We start from the raw sequence: 24,605 nt of genomic DNA on the forward strand, positions 1-24,605 counted from the left end.
TCTTCCAAAGTAGCCATTGCTCAGAGACTGGCTGGGCGTCGTTCTGCTTGTGGGAGGCGATGAGGGATTGCTTTTGCATCGCTTAGGGTTTTTTCTTCTTTCCTTCAATTAAACTGTCTTCATCTTGACCCATGGGTTTTCTCACTTTTGCTCTTCCTATGCTCTCCCCTGTCCTGCTGAGAGGGGAGTGAGCGAGCGGCTGGGTGGGTACTTTGCTGCTGGTGGGTCAACCCACTACAAACGTGCAGGAAAGCTGAATACACTCAGAGGAACTGGAAGTCCTAATCAGCATGGAGTTAGGCTGGATTTTTGCTTGACTGTGTATATCTGCCTTTTGAATGTGTTAACTCCTTAGCTGAACTTTGCTTCTTAGATGGTTCTTTACAGAAATTCTTGAAAGAGTTATTGAATCAAACTGTAAAAGTGGATAGATCTCTGAAGGAATATTATTATTGATACTGACTATGAATTTAAAAACAGCACAGAATGAGAGTCTTGAGTGAGGTGATTAACAGCCTGGCTGATCACAGAGCTTAGTGTCAGGCTTCACGGAGTTCTCGTAAGATGTTGCATCTCAGTTCGTAGGACAAACTAAAAGCCATACACTGTCTAGAGAGTAGTGTGGCTGGAATGAAGAAAAGCCATTTCAGTACAGGCTATATTTAGTAATGTTACCCTTCCAAGTGGAATGGTTTTTGAAGCATTTAAGCCGAGGGTAATTTGGCAAGTTTTAAAGGGGTTTAAAAAATTACTAAAGGTGTTACTTAAAAGCATCACCACAAAACATGTCATTTTGATAGAGAATATAAAGATACAGGATTGCATCTTTTGAAGCATCTGGTAGTAGACATTGCCAAAGACTGGATACTGAATTAGGCAGAATGCTCTTTCAAAACTGTCTGGAAATTTATGGCTAGTGATATTCCAGAATAGCTTGTGGGCTATTCTGTTTTCTGGGCTGAGGAACAGAATGAATTTTAATCCTTGATCAACAATGTTCCTGAAATTAGCATTGTCTCCAATATGTTCCAGAAATGGATCATGATTTCTGGATTCTTCACACTGCATAAAAATACTTCTAAAGATGTTTGAGTCAGTAGCATCTGCCTTTGCTTTTTTTCTTCCAAGTTGTGTCATCCATGAGATCAGTGTGTGGTTCCTGGAACACCATCCTCCACAGAGAAAACTGTGATCCAGCCTATCCTACGGTCTTTCTAAAATATGTATCTACTAATCACCTTCCTAAACATATCTCAATATTCAACGATTGACCCTTACCAGCAAAAAGCCTGTCCAGGTTTTCTTCTCCATGGGCTGCCTCTAACACAACTTCAATGTGATCTTTGATACCTTCTTCACTTAACTTCCAATTTTTTGGACAAATTTAAGACTCAGATGTTTCAAGGGGAAGGTATCCTGATTTTTTCAAAAAGCATCTACTGTTGTTCCCCCCTCCAAAAAGAAGGGTGGGGTGGGGGTGTATGTACATGTATGTGTGTGTGTCTCTCTCTGTGTGTATAAAAACTTCGTAGCAGAATTTGACCTTTTATTAAAGATTACCTTAAAAAGGAAATCATTGTGATAATCCCTTTGGTACAAAAGAGCCTTAGTCTACCAAATGATCTCAATTTCAGGATTAAGATCACTGACAGACTAATGCATTGTCATTTGTATTCATTTCCTCTCAAATTCAGAGCAAATTTACTATGTTTCTTTTGATGTAGTCATTTTGGACTAGATTTTTAGAGGTGTGCTTTTGAAAATAAATAATTCTCTCCATCTTTAGGCACTTAAATACCATTAATGTCTGACCTTTTATGGCTATATAGTCACAGATAATGGTCCAGGGATTTCTGAGATGAAAAGATTGCATCTAGCATATTTTAATTCTCATTAACTAGCATCTTAGCATTCTCAAGAGAGAGAGGAAAATAGATATGAAAAGTAGCCTGTTTCTTACAACAGCACAGATGGTTCTCTAGGATTTTAGCTAATTTCCATTTAAAAACTTGAAATAAATATTTTCATTTTATTCAACCTGCTACTCAATTTCAGTTGAGGAAAAACTTCTAGAAGTTGTTCATTTTCCTTAGTTAACCCTGAAAATGTACTAACAAATCTGCCCAAGCTAGAGCAGGAGAGCAGGATTCATCTTGCTTCTTTTATGTCACCTCTAAGTGAGACGGCAAGGTTAAGTGAGTTATGCAATATCCATCTGTAGTCAGTAGAATCAAAGTAATACTTCAAGAGAGAGCTTCATTCAGCCTGTTTCAGGTGCCCATCTTAGGATGGAATTCATCACCATCAGGAGATACTTCCTACCTTATACTGCACACTTTCTTCTTTGATGGCTGAAGTTATATGAAATGAATCCTTCCCTCACTGTCTAGCAGAGGGAACTTTGTTAGTAAATTTACAGATTAAAGTCAATGCTTCTTTTTACTTAGTGATAGATCACACTTTTTGAGAATCTTCCATACTAAAAGTAATAAGGCATAGCTCTGCGAAGAGTGCAACAGGAGACCATGCAGTTTATCAGAGGTATGATTCACACTTAGTGCTATAGTACAGCTCTGGGTGAGTTGCCTCAGATTCTGTGTTTTCCCACCTTTACTATGAGTCATGCCATGAAGTTCTTTTCACAGCTCCAGCTGCTGTGCTTGCTTATGTGAGATTAAGTGTACATTAAAAATTCCATTTCTGAGCATCACTGGAGCAGAAGTAGATTCAGAGTAAACATTGAGGCCACATCCTTAGATAGCAAAACAAAACAAAACAGCAGTTATTTTAAAATTCTTTAGACTTCTGATTGCCTAGTTCCTGGGTTTTAACTCTGGGGAAGCAGGGGAGAGCATGCAGCTTGGCCTTTGACTTCAGTGGAAATTAGGTACGGGCCGAGTGCTGGGACATGGTCATCCCTGCTGCTGACTTGCTGGGGTAGTCCTCTGTGCAGTTTTGACCTGCAATGTTTTCCCAGAGAATAAAAGCCTGGCATGTTGCAGAGGTTTGCACGGACCAGGGGTGGTTCACTGGTGGCAGCCTATGTGTCGGCTGGAGATGCATTTAGTCCAAGGGATGTGACTTATGATGTACCCGTTTTCAGACAGAAAATGATATTTAGCCCATTTTATTTCCTTGAACACTACCTGGCATGTCCTTAGTAAGTATCAAATACAACAAAAGTCATGTTGGTTTTTTCCTGTTACCAGCATTACAGATGCTCTCTATCTCAGTCTCGCAAAATAAATGTGCACAGACGAATTGAGTCAGTCACTCTGATCTTGACTAAGACTCTGCTTCTTTTGAAACACTTTCAGAGTTTCTCAGCTGCAGCTGGCCGCAGAAGGACAGTGCTGAGAGTTCAACTGCTGTTTTTCAAGCCCTTCCTTAGTTAAAAGCCATATGAGGCTGTGGTACTCTCAAAGTCCTGGACCTGCAGTATAGTCACAGGCAATGAATTATATAACTGATGGATTTCGGCAATTCTCCTGCTTTCTTGCAGTTACACTGCAGTGTTCAACCTGGATTATTAGTAATATTTCCATTTTGGGGCAGCAATGTAATAACAGATCCATCCTAATTTTTTAAATGCTTCATCTTGCCCTGCATCCAAAATAAACCTGTTTTAAGATGCTGCTGTAGTCTTTAACTTCGCTGGAATTCAGAAGTTTGATGAGAGGGATGTGGGACACCAATGCTCTCAGAGCTGTTTATTTTCACAAGTTGTAGGGCAAATCCCACTGCAGCCATCTGGTGTTAGATGCTCCACGTGACAGTAGCAGCTCTGTGTTGTCTCTTTGCTGCGTTATAGATCATGTTGGAGAACTGATGGGTTTCTACTGGCTTTTAGTTTTACTGTTATTTATACGATTTACGCTGTTTATCAGAGCAAAATAGACTAGGAATGAAGAATTACTGAACTATGAAGTTACTCCATTTAGTTATGGTCTTCTAGTAATTAGGTTGTGCACGAAGCTTTGTTTTTATTTCACTTTAGGAGCAGGTTAATCTGTATGAAACAAGGTGTAAGTATCTTTCTCCATTGTATACTAATTTTTTTTTTCTAAAAAGTGAGCTTACTTTTGATTTCCAGAGGACAGCGCTTACAAACTTCTTTTAGTAGTGAAATGGTAGACCTGGAACCCCTGTCTTAATGGATGTGCATTAAAATAGCAGGGCCATAATATTTACTGACTTCTTCACCAAAACCAAAAAAAAAAATCAGTATACTAGACACATGTTTTCCACTAACAACGTTGTCTGTAGTGTCCTAAAACCATTTAAGTCTGTTTGTCCAAGGTTAGCAGTCTACAGCTGTCTCTTCTGTTGCTCTACTAAAATGTTGACACCTCATTTTTTACTTTTTTTAACCTTTAATGGTATAATGGTTAATTTGTAAGATTCCTGTATTTGACATTGTTTTTCTTTTTATTTTACTCCCTGCTTTTTGCATTCTCCTCTTTTTTTCTCCCACCCTTCATTCCCATTTTTTTATTATTATTTTTGTCTTGTGTTACCTTCTTTCCTTCTCTCCCTCATCCCTGCTATTCCTGCTGCTATAGCCTCACAGGCTGGGGAAGCTGGCCGAGCAGGTAGGGGATTTTCATGTTCCCTCAATACCCACCTATCAGCTTCCAACAGTGGGACAGACTAGAAATTGAGTCTGGAGATTTGGGGATTTTCAGATCCTTCTATGAAATTATAAACAAGTCCAGTATAGCTTTATCTGGATGCAGGTTTCATCAAATATTAGCTGTCTGTTGTAACAATTTTGTTCACACTGAAAATAACAAACACCATAGTGATTGTCTTTGATTTTCAAACTTGACTGTTGCCATTGTTTTATAAATCAATTCAGGTTTAGGGGTTTTTTTAAAAGATAATCAATTTTTCCTTGGTTTTGTTTTTTTTTTCAACATTGCATATATTTCAAAGAAGTTCTCCACTCAGCACTAGTCTGTTACACTGCTGAGTTTACTAGTAGACTGAAAATCATGTCGTTAATAGCTAGAGAGGATATTGTATCTTGTATTGTGTATAACAAGCTAAAGAGGCTAACATGCATGTGCAGCTCTATTACTCTTTTTCTCCTCTGGTGGTGGGTCACTATCAGTATCTGTACAGTAAGTATCAATTGGTAGTGGTAACTCTTTTCCCCTTTAGTTACAAAAATTATCTATTTGTGGAACTCCATCACAATTTTCTGTGCTCAACAAATTGTAGAACTACCACCCAGCATTGCAGAAATGCAAAATTTAGCCCTAGACATTCCTAATGTGAAGAATTATACTCTATAATATACCCCAAATGGGACAGAAATCATTGGGAGTTGATGTTGCCTGATGTTTTAAGTAGTAAACATCTAAATAACTGATAAAAGAGTTCCTGCACCTGTAGATTTCCAGGGTTAGGTGAATTTATCTGCTGAAAATAAAATTTCCAAAGTTCCAGTGTTCCAAAATGAAGTTTTGCTTTTCTTCTAGCTTTCTGCTTAGCAGTGATGTGAGGTATGCAGCAGAGAAAAGAGCCGTAGACTAGAGCATTGAGAATTCACATGATGTTCATCGTTGATGAGTTTGAAGTTTCAGATAAGGAGAGATCATTGCAGGTTACAAAACTGCAGCAAAACTGTGGGTGGAAAGGCCTAGAAGACTGTATCATCTCTGCATGAAAGGAAACTAAAATTAGTCTACTGCTTTTCAAGTAACTAAATATTGTGACACAAAGCAAGGATTTAAATTATGCAGTGGAAGACTGAAAAGGAACAGAATAATTGCTTACAGACCTTCGGTCCACATTGGTTCATGTCATGCGTGCTACCTTTACTATCTTTAGCTTCAAGTATATTCTCTGTTGCATGTATGGAAGACTCTCAGTAAACCATGCTTCACATTCCTGACCATGTGCTTCTGCCATTAAACTGTGTCTCCTCAGCAATTTCCGCGTTCCTTTATATGGCAAAACGTGTTTAACATTTTTTGTATGTATCCACGTGCTGATTACTTGGCCTTCTGTAGCAAATAAAACCTATGTTGACACGTGTTTGGTTAAGTAGTATGGCCGCTTGATGTTTTTCCGAACCCCAAGGTAACAAGTACCTGACGGTAGGTATGTTTTCCAGTGCTCTTTCTGATTCTGTAAAGCTGAGCTTTGTTTGATGAATAGCTTAAATATAACTTGTCATTTGATTAGCATAATTAGCAGTGAAATGAACGTTCGGTTATTTGGGGGGTAAAACTCTTTTCTCCTCCCAGCCTTCAGGTTCTGATTAGCTGATGTTGTTGTTCACAGGGAACATCTGGACCAGATCCCACCACAGTGTATGTTGATATGAGGGCACTGAGGCATGACAGGTCGGAACCACCTTTTTCTTTTTCTCTAATACACACAATTAACAGAGTTTCTATCAAGAAAGCTACTTCAGCACACCTCAGGTCCCTGAAAACCTTTGTAATCCTCATAAATAATTTGTGCTAACTCCTACCAGCAAGCAGACATAGACGTTTTTATTAGTTGGTTAATTAATTTTACCATTGATAAAACTGAAGCATCTGACATCACCACTGCAATGACTACCAAGATTCCCTGCTTTTGTTGCCTTCAGAATTTCATGACACTTGTATCCAGGACCTAGCCAGTCCCTAAGAAATGGAGTCCTGTTGGGCCTCTTAGCTTCACAGAGGTGTTTCTCCTGGGTTGGCAGCTGTTAGCCAGTGGGGAGACCATGGGGGCATTTTGCTGCAACTCTTAATGCTGCAAGACTATGAGGAAATGGATTATTGACTTCAGCCATTGTGAGCAACCACATTCTGTAACTGTGGGTATTTTCTAGTTCCGTCTTTAACGTTAGATACATACACAAGAAGCGAGAACTAAAATTTACCACTAGCAGTATTAAGAGGATGTCTGAAATCGTATGGTTGGAGGGAAACTTGTGATTTTAGGTGTAATTTTAGAAAATACTCATGTATACATATTTAAGTTTTCCAATACCCTGGACAAAAGGCTAGCAGGTAGTCTCTTTACAGAATTTTAACAAAAAGTTTTCTATTAACTCTGGAAAAGGTGAACATTTAATTGACAGTGTTCACCAGTTCTAGTTCCTCTAAAACATCATCCAAATAGGGCTTTTGTTGTTGTTGTTGTTGTTCTTTTTCTTTCATCCTTCTTAAAAGCTTATGTTGTGGTTTAACTCCAGCCAGCAACTAAGCACCAAGCAGCTGCTCGCTCACTCCCCCCACGGCGGGATGAGGGAGAGAATCAGAAAAGTAAAAGTGAGAAAACTTGTGGGCTGAGATAAAGGCAGTTTAATAGGTAAAGCGAAAGCCATACACACAAGCAAAGCAAAACCAGGAATTCATTCCCCACTTCCCATGGCAGGCAGGTGTTCAGCCATCTCCAGGACAGCAGGGCTCCATCACGCCTAACGGGGACTTGGGAAGACAAACACCATCGCTCCCAATGTCTCTCCTTCCTTCTTCTTCCCCCAGCTTTATATACTGAGCATGACATCATATGGTCTGGGGTATCCCTTGGGTCAGTGGGGTCAGCTGTCCCGGCTGTGTCCCCTCCCAACTCCTTGTGCCCCCCCAGCCTCCTCGCTGGTGGGGTGGGTGAGAAGCAGAAAAGGCCTTGGCTCTGGGTAAGCCCTGCTCAGCAGTAACGAAAACATCCCTGTGTTATCAACACTGTTTTCAGCACAAATCCAAAACATAACCCCTTACTAGCTACTATGAAGAAAATTAACTCTATCCCAGCGAAAACCAGCACTGCTTAACAGAGAATTTGTTCCGCTTAGGTGAATACCAACTTTGGCTATATCAAAGTGACCAGCTTAGCACTGCAGGCCCAGATTATCCTCTGGATAGTTAAGTCAGGTACACATACAGATATTTTCTTGTAGCACATGGAGTTTGGCAGGTGGAAGAAAGGAACTGCAAGATAGTTGACTCTCTCATCATTTCTTTATTCCTTTTGCACACAATGTTAGCAACAATAATGCTTATGTTTGATCCATCCTTTTGGATACTACGGTCTGCATAACCCAGCCATAGAACACTTGGTCTTCTTGGCCCAACAACTGCAGTACTGTGTAGACACATCCCATGCTCATACTCAACCCAGTGACAAAAAAAGGCCTTTTTTTGTAAAAAGGTGTTATCGTTATGTGAGCCTACCACCTCTGCATTGGACTTTTGAAAGGAGATTTATTTGAGAAGTTGAATGATTTATGTTGTAAAAAAGAAATGAGAAGTGGAGCATTTCTTTACCTAATTGCAGAGCAAACACTGTGACCAGGACAGATCTCATCCAATCTGAAGTGGTCTCCTAGGCTCATTCTGTGGTCACTGGAGAGGCGTGCACACCACCAGTGTGTCACAGCTATCTCAGACATGCACCAGCATGGAATGAATTGACCTTTGAGGTACCTTTCTTTCTGTATTGATGAGGAAGGAAGCTTACATGACTAACTTTGGAAATCAAATGTTTATTTTTTAATAGACACAGTAAGCTGAGACTCACTTACCCATAGGTTTGCTCTAATCTCAGAGCTCTGAAATGGTTGAAGATTAAGTTGAACACAATGTAGATAGATATGTGTAAGCATTATTCAAGTGCAGGAGAAAGAGCTAATGAATCATTAAAAATAAAATTGCAGCTATAGAGGAGAAAGAAAAACGCAAATGTAGATTAATTCCTTATTGGAGTTATTTTTTCTGAGAGGAGAAAGAAATTTATAGAATATTCATTGCAGGGGAAGTATATAGAAGCAAATAGAGAGAGAGAGAACATAACAGTCACAGTTAATAAAAATTATAAACAATAAAAATAAATTTGTATATACTTATATAGAGGAAATAAAATTTACTGTTCATAAAAACTGCATAAACCATGGGTATACTATTTTCCTGCCTTAGCATGTCATTGAGAAGTAGGCATCATTATCAAGATCAGATTTTGCAGTGTTTTAATGTATATTTAGTGACTAGTTCTACAGAACATGAAAGAAGACAATCTTTAGAGTTGGCTTCTCAGACTGTGGTAATACAGATTTTAATTTGATGGATTAAAGCTGTGCCTCATTTACTCAATCCTGTGGAATTTAAAGTAGATTCACAGGTCATAAATTAGGGGACAAAACAACTTTATTTGACATAGTCTCTTCACACTTGCTGTTTCTGACCATTTTAGTGGAACTGAATGTCACTACTGCTTAACAGTAACTGAAAGATTGCTGTACATAGCTGTGAGACTGTATAGTAACAACCCACCAAGTCTTTGCAGGTCAGCTAGTCCCCCAACAATATGAAAAATTTACACTGTACACATAATGTGAGAAAATTTTTTTCTTATATTATATTTTAGAAGATATTTTCCAGAATGTGAAAAAGAGTGAACTTTTTTTTTTTCTTGGCATGTGTTTTCATAACACTTTCTAGTTGCTGCAAAAAGCAGCTGTAGTTCATCTCTTTGAGATTACTCAAATCCTATTCACATCTGTAAAAACTAATAATCAGGTTTAATACAACTATTTCAAGCTCATTTGGTAATTATGTGTTTGCACACTTAACAGCTTATGAAAATGTTGGTTGGTTGATGGGAGTTGAAATAAAAATACCTGTGCTATGTACAATTTGTGTAGAGCTCTAGGGGTGGTCGGTCGACCAAACCAGACATTTCCTCCCAGCTCTCCGTGGATTTGGATGGTTTGCTTCTTAGGTCAGGTTGGACGTTCTCAAACACCTTTCTGTGTGTGCCTTTGTGTGGTTTTGAGCCACCAGCCCAATGGTTTAGCTGCTGGGACTCTGCAACTCTGGCCATAGTTGCCAGCTGAGGGAAATGCCTGGGACTGGGCTCACCTGGAGGTTCAGGAAACTTGTGGCAAGGGGTTCAAGCATTCGATCAGTGGCTGGCATCGGTTATGGTACTGGAAAAAGGCTTGATTGCCTAGCTCTGAGCATCTGGAGCAGTTTTAGGTGCTACAGCTACTCCAGCAGGGTCTCCCATAGAGCACGTGTTCCATTTGCTAGCACTGTTGAGATGTCCCAGGCACCCTGTGCTGTCTAAAATGGCATTCGACACCTCTTTTTGGAAATTGAGTAACATCCTAATAGCAAGAGTATACAGCTCTGGCTTGCTTTTAGTGACAATACATCAGTATTGTTGTACTCTGCATCTCATTGATCAGACTGTCCTTAGATCAGGTGTCCTCAGGATGGCCAAGAAAGAGTGAGCAAAACCAGGCAAGTCCCACCTTGGCTGTTAAATAAAAAAACAGGAGAAGACTCCTGAATTAGCACCAAGTGGCCGATATGCCCCTGCACTGCAGTGCAATGCAATTTAGAGAGGTTAACTCAGATCCAGTAGGCAAAATAGGTGGATTAATGCTTCACTATGCATGAGCTGGCCTCGCAGCAGGCTGCACTGGCACGGCACGCCTGGTCCCAGTTGCTGAGGTTGCAACTCAGGTCATGTAAATGTGCCTGTGTGCATTTGCAGGGATGGCAGATGCAATAAAACTCCAGGCATGAGCACCCTGTCTGGTGGTTGACTGCATTTCTCTGCTGCTGCCTCTGGGAAAATAACCTTACCCACCCACCTCCCCCCCCCCTCCCAAAAAAAAGAAATAGAATAAATATATTCATATTCTTGTCCTGCTGTCTAAACTGCTGATTTTCAGATCACTCCATCATCATTTTAGACCAGTCATGCTCTCCTCAGAAAGCTTTTCAGATGTTAAGCATGAGACGCCTAAATATACTAAAAGCTGAGAAGTGTTTGGAAGATAAGAGAGAGACCCTTTTCTCATCATACCAAAACACCAAATATTTGAAAGATGTTGGCTTTTATAACACTTACATGCTTTTGTAGCAGTAAAGATGCAAATTTAAAGCCCAAGCATCCGTTTTATCCAGGATGTTCTAAAACAATATGTTCATGTGTTTATAAAATTTAAAATGTCCAAAAAGAAATACATCTCTGATATTACCATTAAAATTTCACAGCCTCTTCATTCTTAACAGCAGCTTAGTTATTCATAGAAAAATTATTTATTGGCAAAAGGAGCCCCTTCATCAAACTGAGAATAGACCTCATGTTTATTCCAAAAAATAACTTCCTTTCACATAGACAGGGCAAAAATATGTTTTAAGTGTTCTTCAGGAGGTCAGGCTGGGTTTTCAAATGTTTCAATATATTTGCAAATATTCTAAAACATATTTTTCTTTAATAATTCAAAACTGTTTTCAAAATGTTGCTGTTTTAACCTGCTAGTTTAAATTTTGAAATTACCTTAAATTTGAAATGAAGCTGGTATGACTAAGAAATAAAATATGCAAAATGTTGAAACATTTTGACTGCTTTGAATTTTTGCTCAGATTTTTAATATAGGAATTTTTTTTCTGTGTTTCTGTATCTTTCATATTTAAAGTGTTATATAGAGGATTTCCTCAGAAGTTTTAATTAGTGAGCTGAAAAATCCATCTGGTGATGGCTGAGGGAGATCATTGATCTTCTCCTAAAGTTGAAACTTCCTGCAAATCCTGTAAAGATAAACATCCTCTTGCATCCTAACATTGTCTTCTATAGCAAAACCTTATCCATAAAGAAAAAAAGGTTATGAAAATCACTGTCCTGCCCTAAGTGGGGCAAGGAAAGATCTACTTTGATATCAGAGTTTATTTTAAAAGGACAAAAAAGTAAAAGGAAACAAATTCATTGCAATCTATGTCTACCCCCAAAAGCAGGTAAAAATGTTGCTAGTCTTCTTGTTCAGTAGCAGGTAGTGACAACTTATGAGCTCTGATGGAGTGGAGGCTTAGACTTCTGGGGGGAGAGAGCCACTAATCAAGTCACATATGTATTGATGAAGATTTTGATACCATTTTACATGCATTTGTAATAGACAGTTTCCCCTTATTTTGACTAAAAATTGTATATAAACTGATTATTGAACTACATCCACATTTTGTACCAAACTGGGCAAGAATGAAGACTTTCAACCAGTGTTAGTAAACACTGTTCTCAATGCAGGCATCCTTCTGATCCTGTCTTTAAATTCCTGTATTCCCTTTGGTGAAATAATAGGTGCATTAAATGATCATTTAAATGACTCAATTTCATCTAGTTAAGTCTGTATTTTTTTCAGTAGGGTTAGAAAAATGGATAATGTAATTTATTTAACCCTTTTGTGGTTTACTACATTTCCTTTTGAGCTACGTGTAATGGTGAGCTATTTGGATAGTTTCTTGGTCACAGACATGGTGAGGCAGCTGGTACCAAAGAGGGAGCCAAATCCAGATGTAGGATATTGCCAAATAGACTAGAAGCACCAAGATGTATTTGGCTTCAAGTTATAAATTTTTTAGTCTGGCTATCATTCAACATGTATCCATAGTGTCTCATTTAAACTCCCACTCCATCATTAGAACAATTATTTTAATCTGATTACCCTCTGTATTTATTAAACAAGCAGTTTGTAGAGCTGTACATATAGGTGTCTTCTCTTCTTATGTGGTCACTGACATGTTCCTGGAGTGATGCAAATTAGTATATCTCTTAAAAATAAGTGACCCTTATATATACATATGTCATTATCAGACTTGATTTCTTAGGAAGTCATTTGTATGTTGCGCTAAATCTTACTGTTCATTTTGGACTTCGGGGGTGTTCAGAGATATCTGAACTTCCATCAGACTTGCTCAGACATGTCTCCTTGACAAAGGTGATTTCAGGGGATGGAAATTCTGAACCTCATTGCCCAAGAAAAGAAGGGAACACTTGTCGCATTTCAAAGATATGTGAAAACAGTTACTTAGGATTTATTTTTATAGATTGCTTATACACGGAGCCCAGTCTCAAATGCAGGCTCTGTCAAAAGGAATCACTTAAGGCTTTGGCTTCATTTTAATATATTCCAGCATTTCAGACTTCATGCAAGAAAAGAAAAATAGCCTTTTATTCTGGCTGGCAATTGTTTATCCTTCTCCTCCATATTTTACTAAAACTTACATGTTGTGTATACATTGTTTTGGGTAATACCAAGCAACAAAGCCACGGGAGCTTTTTTTCTAATTCTCAAACACTTCTACTCCATCTACCTTGAAAAATACTTTTATTGTAGGGTTACCAGACAAAAGAACTACTTAGCTAAATTATTATCTAAGCTATAGCCACAGCAGTGCTCTGTAGCACAGTCGCAGCATGGAGGATAACCATTCTATAGTCACGTAGTAGGGAAAAAGAGACTGAGGAGGAGATACGTGAGAAGGAGACATGCTAATGGCAAGTGACAGTAAAATAGTTACCTTTTGTGAAACTTTAATTGATTAATCATACTTGAAAGCCATTTGCCTATGGTAGCAAAAGAGAAACTTTGAAGAGTGCTCCCTGATGTGCTGGGGAGCAGGAGCAGTGCTATTTTTAGCTCTTGTAATGGGTTACAGTGTACAGAGCCCCGTCACAGGTTACAGAAAATCCCAGTCCTCAATTATTTGCTCTGTGTGGGGTCCAAAGGGGTCCAAAAATTAAAATCTATTATTGCCCCCTTTGACACCCAGCCTCCTTTTCCCTTGCAGTGAGATTCAGTAGGTAAAGTGTGTAGAGTATTTTTGAGGTTGGAAGTACTGTATACCTGGTGAAATGTTCAAAACATAGACCTCACAAGTCATTGGCCTCAGAAAGCCACCAGAGCTTTATACACAATAAACTCAGTTACAAATTGATACCTCCAGCAGTGCCATTCCGGTCATCCTGAGTTTCGAGGATCTTCTCATATGTGTGCCTCCAATTCCGAGTTTCACACATCACCCATGCTTTTTTTTTTTAGATTGTCTGTTGCTTTAGCTCTTCGGGTTTTTTTCTGTTACCACAGAAGCAGGTTTTTCATGGAAGAACTAAAAGATTTTCACCCCCGTGAAGTCAGCAGAAGAGGTAACTCAGTTGAGGGGCTGAGGTATTTAAAATAAAACCTAAGTCCCTCAAAGTTTTAAGTATGATAAGTAACAATGCAGTTTTATTTTGAGGAGTCTTTGTAGAAACATCTGGCTTTTAGGCATTTTGCCCATTAACTTGCAGAATCTCATTAGTGATTTTAAGCTGTCTGTCATGGTACTGGCAAACCCCTCCACGTTCTTCATGGTTTTGCTCAGGAGAAAATACAGCCTTAGCCTTTTAGCGGCATTGTGTTTTGTTTCTGCCATGCAAACACTGCTGTCTCAAAAATCCCCTTGGCACTGTTTCTGATCTAAGGGAAACAAATCTCCTAGAAAGAAAAGTTAATTCGGGTTGATAAGCATCATATCAACACTTCCAATTCTGACTTAGAGAAGTCCCGGTCTCTCTAGAGTGGAGGAAAGGTTCTGTCTTGCTGTTCCTGCCTGCGTCAGGGGATGAACCAAGAGACTTGTTCAACCTCTGTGCACTGGATAGTAAGTGATGAGGCATAAAGCTGATGACCTGGGAAACTGAAGAGGAGTAAATATCATCTAAGGGATTGAACTGTTTACGTATGAGGATCCAGAGTTACAACAAAATTTGTAAATGTACTTATTTTAAGAGCTTTGAAAAATGCTTCATGTTTCCGGGCATAAAGCAACTTCTGTTGCAGGGCAGGAGAAGGGGTCAAACATCCAACAACTTTCAGATGGGAAGTCACCCCCTCTTGTCCCAATCTGTCTGAACTGTGAGACTAAACTAGGGGGATGGGAGCCCTACAAAGCAATTTCTGTGCTTTCTAAGGCAAGATTACTAGCTCTTGAAGTATTTCCTCCCTTGAAACAAGTCTGTTTCTTCCTTGATAAAGTCATCTTCAAGGGATCAGAATATTATGATTTTAGAGGAACAGGACAATAAGAGTTGGCTTTAAATGTGGTTTTTGAAAGAGGATGTGGTTTAGCATACTTTAACTACAAATCAAGAAATTCCAGTTACATTTCCCTGGAGGGCTTAGGGGAAAGAGAATAGTGTCACGTGTACCAAGTAAGACGAAGACAAAGGGAAAACAAAAAGCCATAGCTTTCCTGGAAAGTAGGTGTACTGCAGTTGTACATTTGTGTAGTTGTTTGCAAGTGCCATTTGCGTGTCATTTTTCAAACATAAGTGAAAGAACTAGATGGAAAATCGTTCCATTTTTGTTTGTTTTTACAAATAAGTTTTGAATTTCCCAATAATACTCCAGCTTATTAAAATACGCCAACATTTTTATTCCTGAAGAATGTCTGATGCTGTTAAAAAAAAGGGATCTCCCATTTCAGAGTATACTGAGTTTCTTTGGTGTTACAGGTCCTTCTCTTTCAGTCATGCTACTTACAGAAGCTGGTAATTGGTTAAGCAAGCTGACTGCTCACATTTCTGAGGAAGATTTGTTAAAAAATCTATTTTTTTTTCCCTACAAGCCATACTTCTTTCTTTCTCTCTCCCAGAGTTTGCCTTGAGTCTAACCATACAGTTACAGGAATGTCTTTAAAAAAAGCAATTTTCATTCTTCCATTTTCTTTACACATAAAATCTATTATGTATTTGGTTTGTACAGGTAGTATATTCTGAAGTGTAATTTGCTTTCTTTCCCTCATTATGGTATATACTACTAATGTAGCACGAAACAGTGATGATTTCAAAATGCCAAAAGTGATCAACAGAGTACATTTACTGTTTCAGTAGTGGAGGAAAAAGCGCTGCTTTCCCGTACTGCTACCTTAGAGTGCATTTCACAATAGAGACATCTGCTTTGAAGGAAAAATACTTAATGAATACATGTAAAATTTGGAGCGAGCCTTTGTAGCTTCATGCAGACCAAGCCATGGACTGTGGTATGCTATGAGATGGAGCTTCCTAAGTGCTTTCCACCCCTCTTTTCTTTCCCCTCTTCTCTTGCCAGCCTTTGCGGGCCTTTGCTGTCCCACACGCTGACAGTTTTTTGCAACAGATAATTCAGCAGAGGGTGCTGTGCTGGTGGTTACTCCTGGGAAATGGGCTCTGTCACCTTTGGGACCCGCCCCAGCTTTGCTAGCCTCAGGCACTAGTTTGGCTCCTGTCATCAATGGAGTCTCTGGCTGTAGGAATACTGAATGGTTAGTGTTGGGAAGGAGAGCTCTGAAAAACAGTAAAAGCATCCTTTATTTATATAAGGATCTGTCACTAAGTTGGTTAGAAATGTAATATCTTCTTAAATGGCTCTCTTCAATACCTCTTAATATGTTGCTTCAAGCCTCACATATCCTTGATATTGCATATACTAGAAGTGTCTGTTTGCAGATGAGCTTACTTATGTGAAGAGTCTTGTGAAGCTGAGCCAGGGTTCCCAATAAGCCTGTGAAAAGGACAGTCCATTTTCGGTGCCTTCAGGTGTATAAGGCACTGCTGTTTGTTGGCAGCACTGACCTTTTCTTCAGAGTGGTAATCTGCAGTTTTAATTAAACTGAAAAAATAGCTACGTGTGTTGAAGATTTCTATGCGCAGGAAATGTCCCTGGTGGTTGTTAAGGAGAGGGAACTTTCTGCAAGTTCTTCCCCAAAAATTCGGGGTGAATCAGCTGGTGGTGTGAATTTTGAAGGTTGTAGCAAGATAAGGGGACAGGTGAAAGAGAATGACTTGATTTCAGAAATTCCACCTTTGGTTACATTGTGTGAACGTAGAATATGAATATTGCATTGGGGAAGCTAAAATTATTTCTGTCGTTTGTTAACAACAAATAAGCTAATTCGATTAGATGAGGATGTTTTCAGATCCCCAGTTTGTTATAATGAAAGTTTTCCCTATGGGTGGAGTCTCTTTTTCTCAATTAGAACTGGGAAGATAAAGTGTTATGAAGTAGAAAAAGCTTATTGCATTAAACAGAATCATCAGAATACAATTGTGATTATGAAAAGTGCTGTAAAAACAATTAGTGATAAACACTGTGTCCTGGGAGGTTTGTAATCTAAATAAAAAGATAATAGCTGATAGCAGCATTATGCCTGTTTTTGCAAATATGAACCTGAAGCACAGAGAAGGGTGATGGTGTGCCTGATGGCTCACCGCAGGTGTGAGGTAGGGCCAGGAGGGAGACCAAATTCTCCAGAGTCCTGGTCCACTGCATTCACTTGAAATAGTTGCGTGTTGTACTTTACACGATGTGCAAAGTTAATTTAAAGAAATTTAATGTAGTTCACATACAATGAAAGCTGAACATTTTAAAGTACTCCAAGGTTGAAAACAGACATAAACATAGCTTAGTTTTTTTACGTATTCCCATAGTCTTATGTCTTAAAATTCCTGTTACTTTTTTAATCTCTGAAGCTTTGAATATTCCCTTCCTGAACCAGAGTTCTGCCTCACTGTGATCCCTTTGCAACTTTCTGAACTGTGTTAGATCCTTGTGTAACTTTTCTGCTTATTTGTTCAGCCATCTGACGGATTAGAAGCTGTTTGCTTTTGACCTCAGGGAATTTGGGACATGAAGTGTAATTTAGGTTTATAGAGAAGAAAAGTCTTTACCTTAAAGGAAGTGATTTAATGCTAATTCTTTAACTGAACTTGTTGATTATTGAATTAACAGGATTAAAATACATCCTAGACATATAGAAGATTTAATGGTTTTCAATTTTGTTGGCTAAAGGTTGCCTCAATCCAACACTCCCTTTTTCAGTCTCGGTTGTATTTATCCATTATCTGAATTTGTCATGTGATGGGAGGAAAACTGCTCTGAGGAAACCAGGATGATGCAGGGAAACTCTTCTTCATTATCTAGATTTTTCCTTCAGCCTAAGTGTTCAGCTATGCCATTTTCCTCCTTTTCTGATCTGGCTATTTGAACTGGGTATGTCATTCTGGAAGGCAGAGCTTATGTTCTTTGATCCATATTTCCATTTTTGGTAGAATGAGTTCATTGACTTGTAAATTCTGGTATAGTTTGTGTAGAAATATTTTACTGTTTGATTAAAGAGAAGTTGCGCTGAATGTCTTGAGTGTGAAAGATGCCTGACCCCAGTCCAGGATCCTGCTGTTACCTACAGTGCCCATCTTTCTTCTAAGTAAAGAAAATCACAACAGGCTGCCTCAGCCCTTTCCCACCATCAGTCTTACCCAGGCACCATCTCAACATCAGACAGCAATATATATCTGAAAGGTGTTGATGATGGCAGTAGTTCATGGCAATAGTTCCCAGCCATTTGAGTCAGAACTGGGTAATCACTGTGCTGTGGATATAGCTACATGAAAGCATATGTGCTCTCTGGCATTAAATGCCTTACAATTAGATTTTGGCTAAAATTTCTAATGGATTAGGTGGTTGTCTTTTTTCACCAGAAAAGACCGTTGTGTTGAAAACAGAAGAGTCAGATTTGACGGATCTTTTTCAGCTTAAGGAAAAAGTTAGAATTCTCAAAGTGGCCAAAATACCCTACTTTAACTGTTGAATTTTTGCTCATGATAGTGGTTAAAGCATTTTCAGTTTGGAGAGTACGTTTCAAAACAAAATAAAAAACCTGAAACACTAAACATAAGTAACCTCTTTTTCTGACCTGCAACTTTTTTTTTTTTCAGATTCCGTTTACAGCTTCTTTCCATATTTGACTTTTTTGTTCCAGTGTAATACACAAAAATTTTCAAAACATCAGTTTCTTGCAGGGTAAGAAAATATCCACTTTTTCCCCACAAGCTCAACTTCTAATGTAAGATGACAATCAGCAGGAAAACTAAAGAAATAGGGCTGGAATGAAACCAGAGAGACCATTGGCTGTTTCTTTCTGCCACGGAAAGGCTATGGCAAGGAGAGGACTTATATACAGTGTATTTTCAATATATATTAGGTTATATGTGCATCACATCCTATCTGGTTTCCTCCATTGCATCCTATCTGGTTTCCTCTAGGTTTTGTTGCTGAAGGTTTTCAAAAGCGGCAGCATCCCAAAACAGCGACTGAAAGAAATTAGTGTGCAAAATAGCTAGTATTAAAGAAACCAAAAAGCTGGACTTCTAAGCTGGCATGGCTGCAAAGTGACATGGTGTGAGAACAGACTGCTCAAGACAGGAGGAAGGGTCAGTAGGATAGACAGGGAAATAAGAGCTTGAGATGATGGAAGGTGCAGTGCTTCAGTGCCCAAGTCTGGCTAACAGCAGAAGATTCTGGCACATTGGCAAGGAGGAGGAGGGCAGTTACCATGGCTCAGCTTGTGGGAATGCCTATAAAGGAAAGAAAAAAGTTGAAGATGTGGAGTTTGGCCAAGTGTTAGGGTAAAAGGCAAACTCTTTAGCTGAGTTATTTTTAAAAAGAAAGGGGATGGTGGGAAAAACTCCTTTGAATTGGACGTGGAGAGCTAGTTAGAAATAACAAGAGGAAGCTAAGAACAGTTTGTGCCAAGCATTGCAGAGTAAAAAGGTTCCTGACTATGAAATACATTCAGCTAAGAAATAAACTCTGAAGGGAAGTGGAAGAAGCCCCATCATTTGAAATACTGTAACAGGAGTAGACAAAGCACTCGAAAGTGCACTGCAGGGAACAGTCTTTTTTTGGCAAGGAGCAAGACTTGGATGACCTCATAGCTTCTTTCCATCTCTATTAGAATCACAGAATCCAAAGTCTTTCTCAGAGCAACAGCACAGCCAGCTTTGAAGGTTTGCCCAGTTTTGGCATTGTAACATTTGTTAGTACCACTCTGCATGCTCCAGCCCCTGCAGATTCCCAAAGCAATAGTTAATAGCTCTGCTGACAAACTCCCTGATTAGTGCAAAATACTAGCAAGCTGTGGAATATATTTTGGAGAGTTTTCATCACCGAACGGACCAGATCTAAAGAGGAGCATAAACAAAATTTGCAATTTCACATAAGACAGTTGGGCAGAAAGACATTGTTACTGTATTTCGATATCCCCTTTGCTGCACAGTGATTACAGTGCCCAGTTAGTTATAGCTTGCCAGTTTTCATTCTGAAATCAGATTTCAGTCTTACTTTTCTATAGTGTTTGATTTAAAGGAGATTAAATCTGTCCAATGTATTAAATTGTAACAAGAAAAGAAGTTTAGCACATACTGGCATTGTAGCTGCATTCCTTATTAAATCCCAGTTGCCAGACTTTGAAACACAGGCAGCTTTCTCAACTGTACAGCTCCAGTTAGAGATTTTTTTAAGAAAAAAAGATTAATTCTTAGGAACCAGTGAAAAAAATCTAAAAATTATACTCTCCTATACTGTCCTATGTAAATACTACAGATTCATTGCATATTGTCATTGCTTATAGCTGTGTAACAGTGCAGTGATTCTTCAATATCTTCTGCCTCTCCCCTCCAGTGAGACATTTTGGTGGGAGAGAAACTCTGTGTCTGCCCTACATTGGGTCACTCATTAATGTTTTCCCTCTCAGCTTGGCTGCAAACCACCAGAAGGTGCAAAAGTAGCTTTCATGCCCAAGGGCAGCATTCTTCTCCCATCCACTTGATTTTCAGGCTCTTCGCCCAGGCTGTCTCTACTGCCATGTTCTCCTCTGCCCTTCCCAGCAAGATTTGAAGGCAGCAGAAAGCAGCGGGAAGGCTCTGTACTCACTTTGTAAGAGATTGTTTTCAATCCTAACAAAGAATGGCTGAAGCACTGCAGAGAAACAGGACTTGCCCTTTCTAGACCTCTGCTGTCTGGGAGCACGTTATGATTGTGAATTTGGAGAAGTTTTACTAACGTTGTCCTAAGAAGGCTGTAAGAAGCCGTGGCTTGCTTTGCCAGCATCACCTGGGTAATTCAAAGGCGTTGTTTTTCAAGTGTCTGATGGGCCCTGTGCTCTGCCTTTTTACCTTGCCTGCCAGACCAGCCTCAATAGTGATGCTGCTCACTCAAGAGGGAAAGCGAAGTTTTCAATCATGTCTGCTGTCTGTGTTTGTCAGTGGAAAAATGGAAATCTCTTGGGGAAGAGTGGGAACAATTGAATTATTTTATGCTGAGGCACAGTAAAACTATTTTTAAAAATTATTGCCTAATGTCCATAATTTATTCACAGTACTAGTCCCAGTAGAGTTAATAAGACTATTACGCACTTAAAATTAAGTATGCACATAGGAGTCGGTAACATCAGAATCTAATGTTTTACTTCTATTTTTTGAAGTCTCTTTGTGGCAAAACATCTTTTATTATTTCAGAGTTGTTAGAGGTTTAACAGCATGTTCCCAAATGGATTGTGAGCTTAGCAGAAACTTTTTAAAAAGGAGTCCAAGTTTTGAGTGCTAACAGGGCTCTTGCAGAAAACCTCCAGGAAATACTGTCTCTATGTTTAGTGTGCTGCCGTGATAACTCTGTAGGGATGTGAGGCAGAAAGCACAGAGTGGGAGAGGTTTAACAGAATTGGAAACTGAGAAATTGTGCCTTTTGGATCGTCATGTGCTAAAAAATCAGATGAGGTTAAAGGAAATAGGTGGAGAAGGGAACTAGAAGAATATGCTTGTGATAATAAGAACAAGGTGGGAAGCACAGATGCTGAAAGCAAAGAGGAAAGAGATGGTGAGATTATGAATGTTGATTCATTTCCAGTAGTCACTTCACTGACTGTTGAGCGTATAGCTTTATTATATGTGATTTCTGCTAGGCCTGGAGTTCAGCAACACTTCATTGAGGCATGTCTTAATAACAGGAAGGGAGCAAAGGCCAGCAGTATCTCTGGGCAGCTGGACAGCTCTGACATACACTTTTCCTGCCCCAGAGGTTTTTTGCTACTGTTATCCAAATCAAATTCTTTTTAAGCCAATCTTAAAATTCAAATAAAGTACTTCCTGACCTTTGTTACACCCTCACTCTTAGCAGTGCTTATGACTGAGGTTTTTTAAATTGTCTTTTTTAAAAGATTTTTCTCTATTTGACAAATGTTGGTAAATAATAAATGAGATAACACTGTCTGTTAAAGGAGCTACCAAGTGGCTGAAATGACGGCTAGTTCTTCTAAGAACAGTTACCTGTCTGCAAATACGTATCTAAAGATTGGAGGTGTCAGTTGTTTGGAAGAACTCAGTTAAAGGCATTTTCTATTTCTGCACTAACAGGGATTTTACAGAACAAAGATATATGTAAAAAGGCAGAAATACAGGCATTATTAACAACTGTTTTCTGCAATATTTGATTTTGTTTCCATATGCACAGAGTTGTTTTTAAAGCCTTTGCTGCATACTGCTAAACATCTATGATTTGGCTTGCCATTTGAACAGCAACACAAGTGTGGCTTATGTAGACATACCCTTTATAGAGTAGCATTAATTTAGCCTTGCATGTACACCTTACAGTGAAGCTCCTGTGTCCTGGCTTTCTGCTGCCCCATACCTGTGTCCCTGGTTGAAAAGATGGATGTTGTAACTTCACTGCTTTTGCTGTGAATCCAGTGGTGGCCCTACTGTTCTTCACCTGGTGGGAGGCTCAGCAGAAAACATAGAAAACACGGGCGCATGTGCACACCGGTAACACAACAGAGGTTTAGGAGAGCAATACAGTGTAAAACAAGGACACTATAACATTAAAGGTAACGCACAGAAGTGGTAATTAGTGCTTCAGGCACTGCCTGCAAGTTCTGTGGCAGTTGAACAAACGTTGGAAGGTAGTTCCTATTACGCATCTTGCAGGAGAGCACATCAGTCTGCAGCTGCCTAACCATGCCTGCTCCAGGCAGTGCCCTTGTAGGGCACTTTACATCCTTTTTTCCTCAAAATGACTTGGAAAAGCAGTCTGAAATTGCTGGATATTTGGATTGTATCTGTTGCTCTTAGTACAAGGAACTGTTCACACTGATGTGCAATGCCTTAGGGCTTAGCCCTGCCCTGTTCATCAAGGTTGAGAGACTTCCCAGAACTGCAGATAAAACACTATTCACTATTCCTGCCTTGACCTCAACAGTGCCAGCTTTTATAGAAGACTTTTGGAGCAAAGAAACAGTAAAAAAAAAAAATAAAAATTTTTCCTTCTCTTCCATCTCCCTTTATGTTTAGGGGCTGAACTTGCCAAAGCTTTGTTCTTCTCCAAAGGGACCTCTAGCTGAGGTCTCTTTGTGTCTCATCCCTCCTTTCCCAAACTGAGCACTGCGGTACTCTGTCTGTAAAAAGACCTCAAAACAGTCCGAAAAAGATCTATCATGACTGCTCCTAACAGACTGCAGTTTTATGATCAGTTTAACCAGATCCAGTTCTCCACCCATCTGTTCCTAGCTATGTATTCCTCCCTTCTGATGTTTCATCTTTACTTTTTACAGGGTTGGTTTTTAGGCATCTTACGTTGGTTTTTTTTTCTTTCTAATCACAGAGCTGAGGGGAAGAAAGAGGTATGAACAGCTCTTTTGACAGAAGTCCAGATTTAGCTTGGTTAAGTGGATTATGAAAAATGTTCAGGAGTGGGAATTTTAAGGTTTTCATGGGCTGTTAGAACTTTTAAGTTATCTCACTTAGGATGCAGGAATGCCTAAATGTTACCAAATTTTCTTCACCCTTTACTGGCTGAGATCACCGGCTATTTTAGGACTTTAAAGTCTCTTTCATTCTAACCTGCTATTTTTCTAAGGTTAAATGAGGTATTTCCTTCCAGACCATCATACAACTGAAGGAGAGCTGCCATTTCTGTTCTTGTAGTGGGAAAATAAGTTATCTAAGAAAGGAGGAGAGAAGACCAGAAAGCTACACTCAGAGAAACGGTCTGACCTCAGCAGTAATAACATTTTTCATTAAATGATTTTTTTTTTAATATTAAAATGTTTATCAACCACTGTCCATTGAAAATAATTAAAAGATTGCAAATGCAGATTTGAAGCTGAGGCCAGGTTATGAGTTAACTTCAGTCTGACTTTGATTTTACTCGTGGAATGTGGTTGCTCACTCAGCTCACATGCTTTTCTGTCTGTGCCCTGGCATTTATGATGTTCTTGTGGGAAATCAAAATTTTAGATCCCCCTTGTTGTGAATAAATTTATGCATGGAATTCCATTTACAAAAGTCTATCAAAAATAAATAAAAGGCACCAACTACATTTGAAGAATTTAATATTTAAGAAAATGTTCACACACATCTTTTTTTCATTATTTTCCCAGCCATAAGTCTTGACTAAGATTAAATATTGGGCCAGATTATGTTCTACAGGATATAAGCTTCATCTGTTCCAAAAATAACATTAATCTCTGTGACCATTAACTATTCCTTTTAGAAATAAATGTTAAGGAAAAGCAAATAAATGCAGCCATGTATTATGCATATTATTTTTACATGTATTTTACAGAGTTCGTTTAGTAGAAAGAGGATCTCCACATAGTTTGCCACTCATGGAGTCAGGAAAAGTAAGTACTGAAAGAAGAGTTAAACATATCTTTCATGGTAAATATTTTCAGTAGATTTCCATTTCTGTTAATTTTTTGAGCGAATGTAGTGTTGAGGAAGGCTTTATCAGCTGTGCAGACTGAAGACCTTTCTTTACTGTTGAGGTTACAGCATGATCATAGATCATAGAATCATTTCGGTTGAAAAGGGCCTTTAAGATCCCCGAGTCCAACCGTTAACCTAACACTGCCAAGTCCACCACTAAACCATGTCCCTAAGCACCACATCTACATGTCTTTTAAATACCTCCAGCGGTGGTGACTCCACCACTTCCCTGGGCAGCCTGTTCCAATGCTTGACAACCC

The 24,605-nt window shown here is 39.0% G+C and overlaps 1 protein-coding gene across 6 annotated transcripts in view; it reads left to right on the forward strand.

Moving 5' to 3' along the window:
- Positions 1-24,605, forward strand: part of DIP2C (disco interacting protein 2 homolog C) — a 336,675-nt gene that overhangs the window by 298,407 nt on the left and 13,663 nt on the right. For 4 of the 6 annotated variants that reach the window (XM_069778160.1, XM_069778163.1, XM_069778162.1 and 1 more), the window contains 3 exons: positions 4,563-4,592; positions 6,292-6,353; positions 24,203-24,260. In XM_069778160.1, the coding sequence (XP_069634261.1) occupies positions 4,563-4,592; positions 6,292-6,353; positions 24,203-24,260 (150 nt within the window). The remainder of the gene's footprint in view (positions 1-4,562; positions 4,593-6,291; positions 6,354-24,202; positions 24,261-24,605) is intronic. The other 2 variants (XM_069778161.1, XM_069778164.1) reach the window with 1 other exon arrangement.

The sequence above is a fragment of the Haliaeetus albicilla genome, chromosome 2 (assembly GCF_947461875.1).
Source record: "Haliaeetus albicilla chromosome 2, bHalAlb1.1, whole genome shotgun sequence".
Classification (NCBI taxonomy): Eukaryota; Metazoa; Chordata; class Aves; order Accipitriformes; family Accipitridae; genus Haliaeetus; species Haliaeetus albicilla.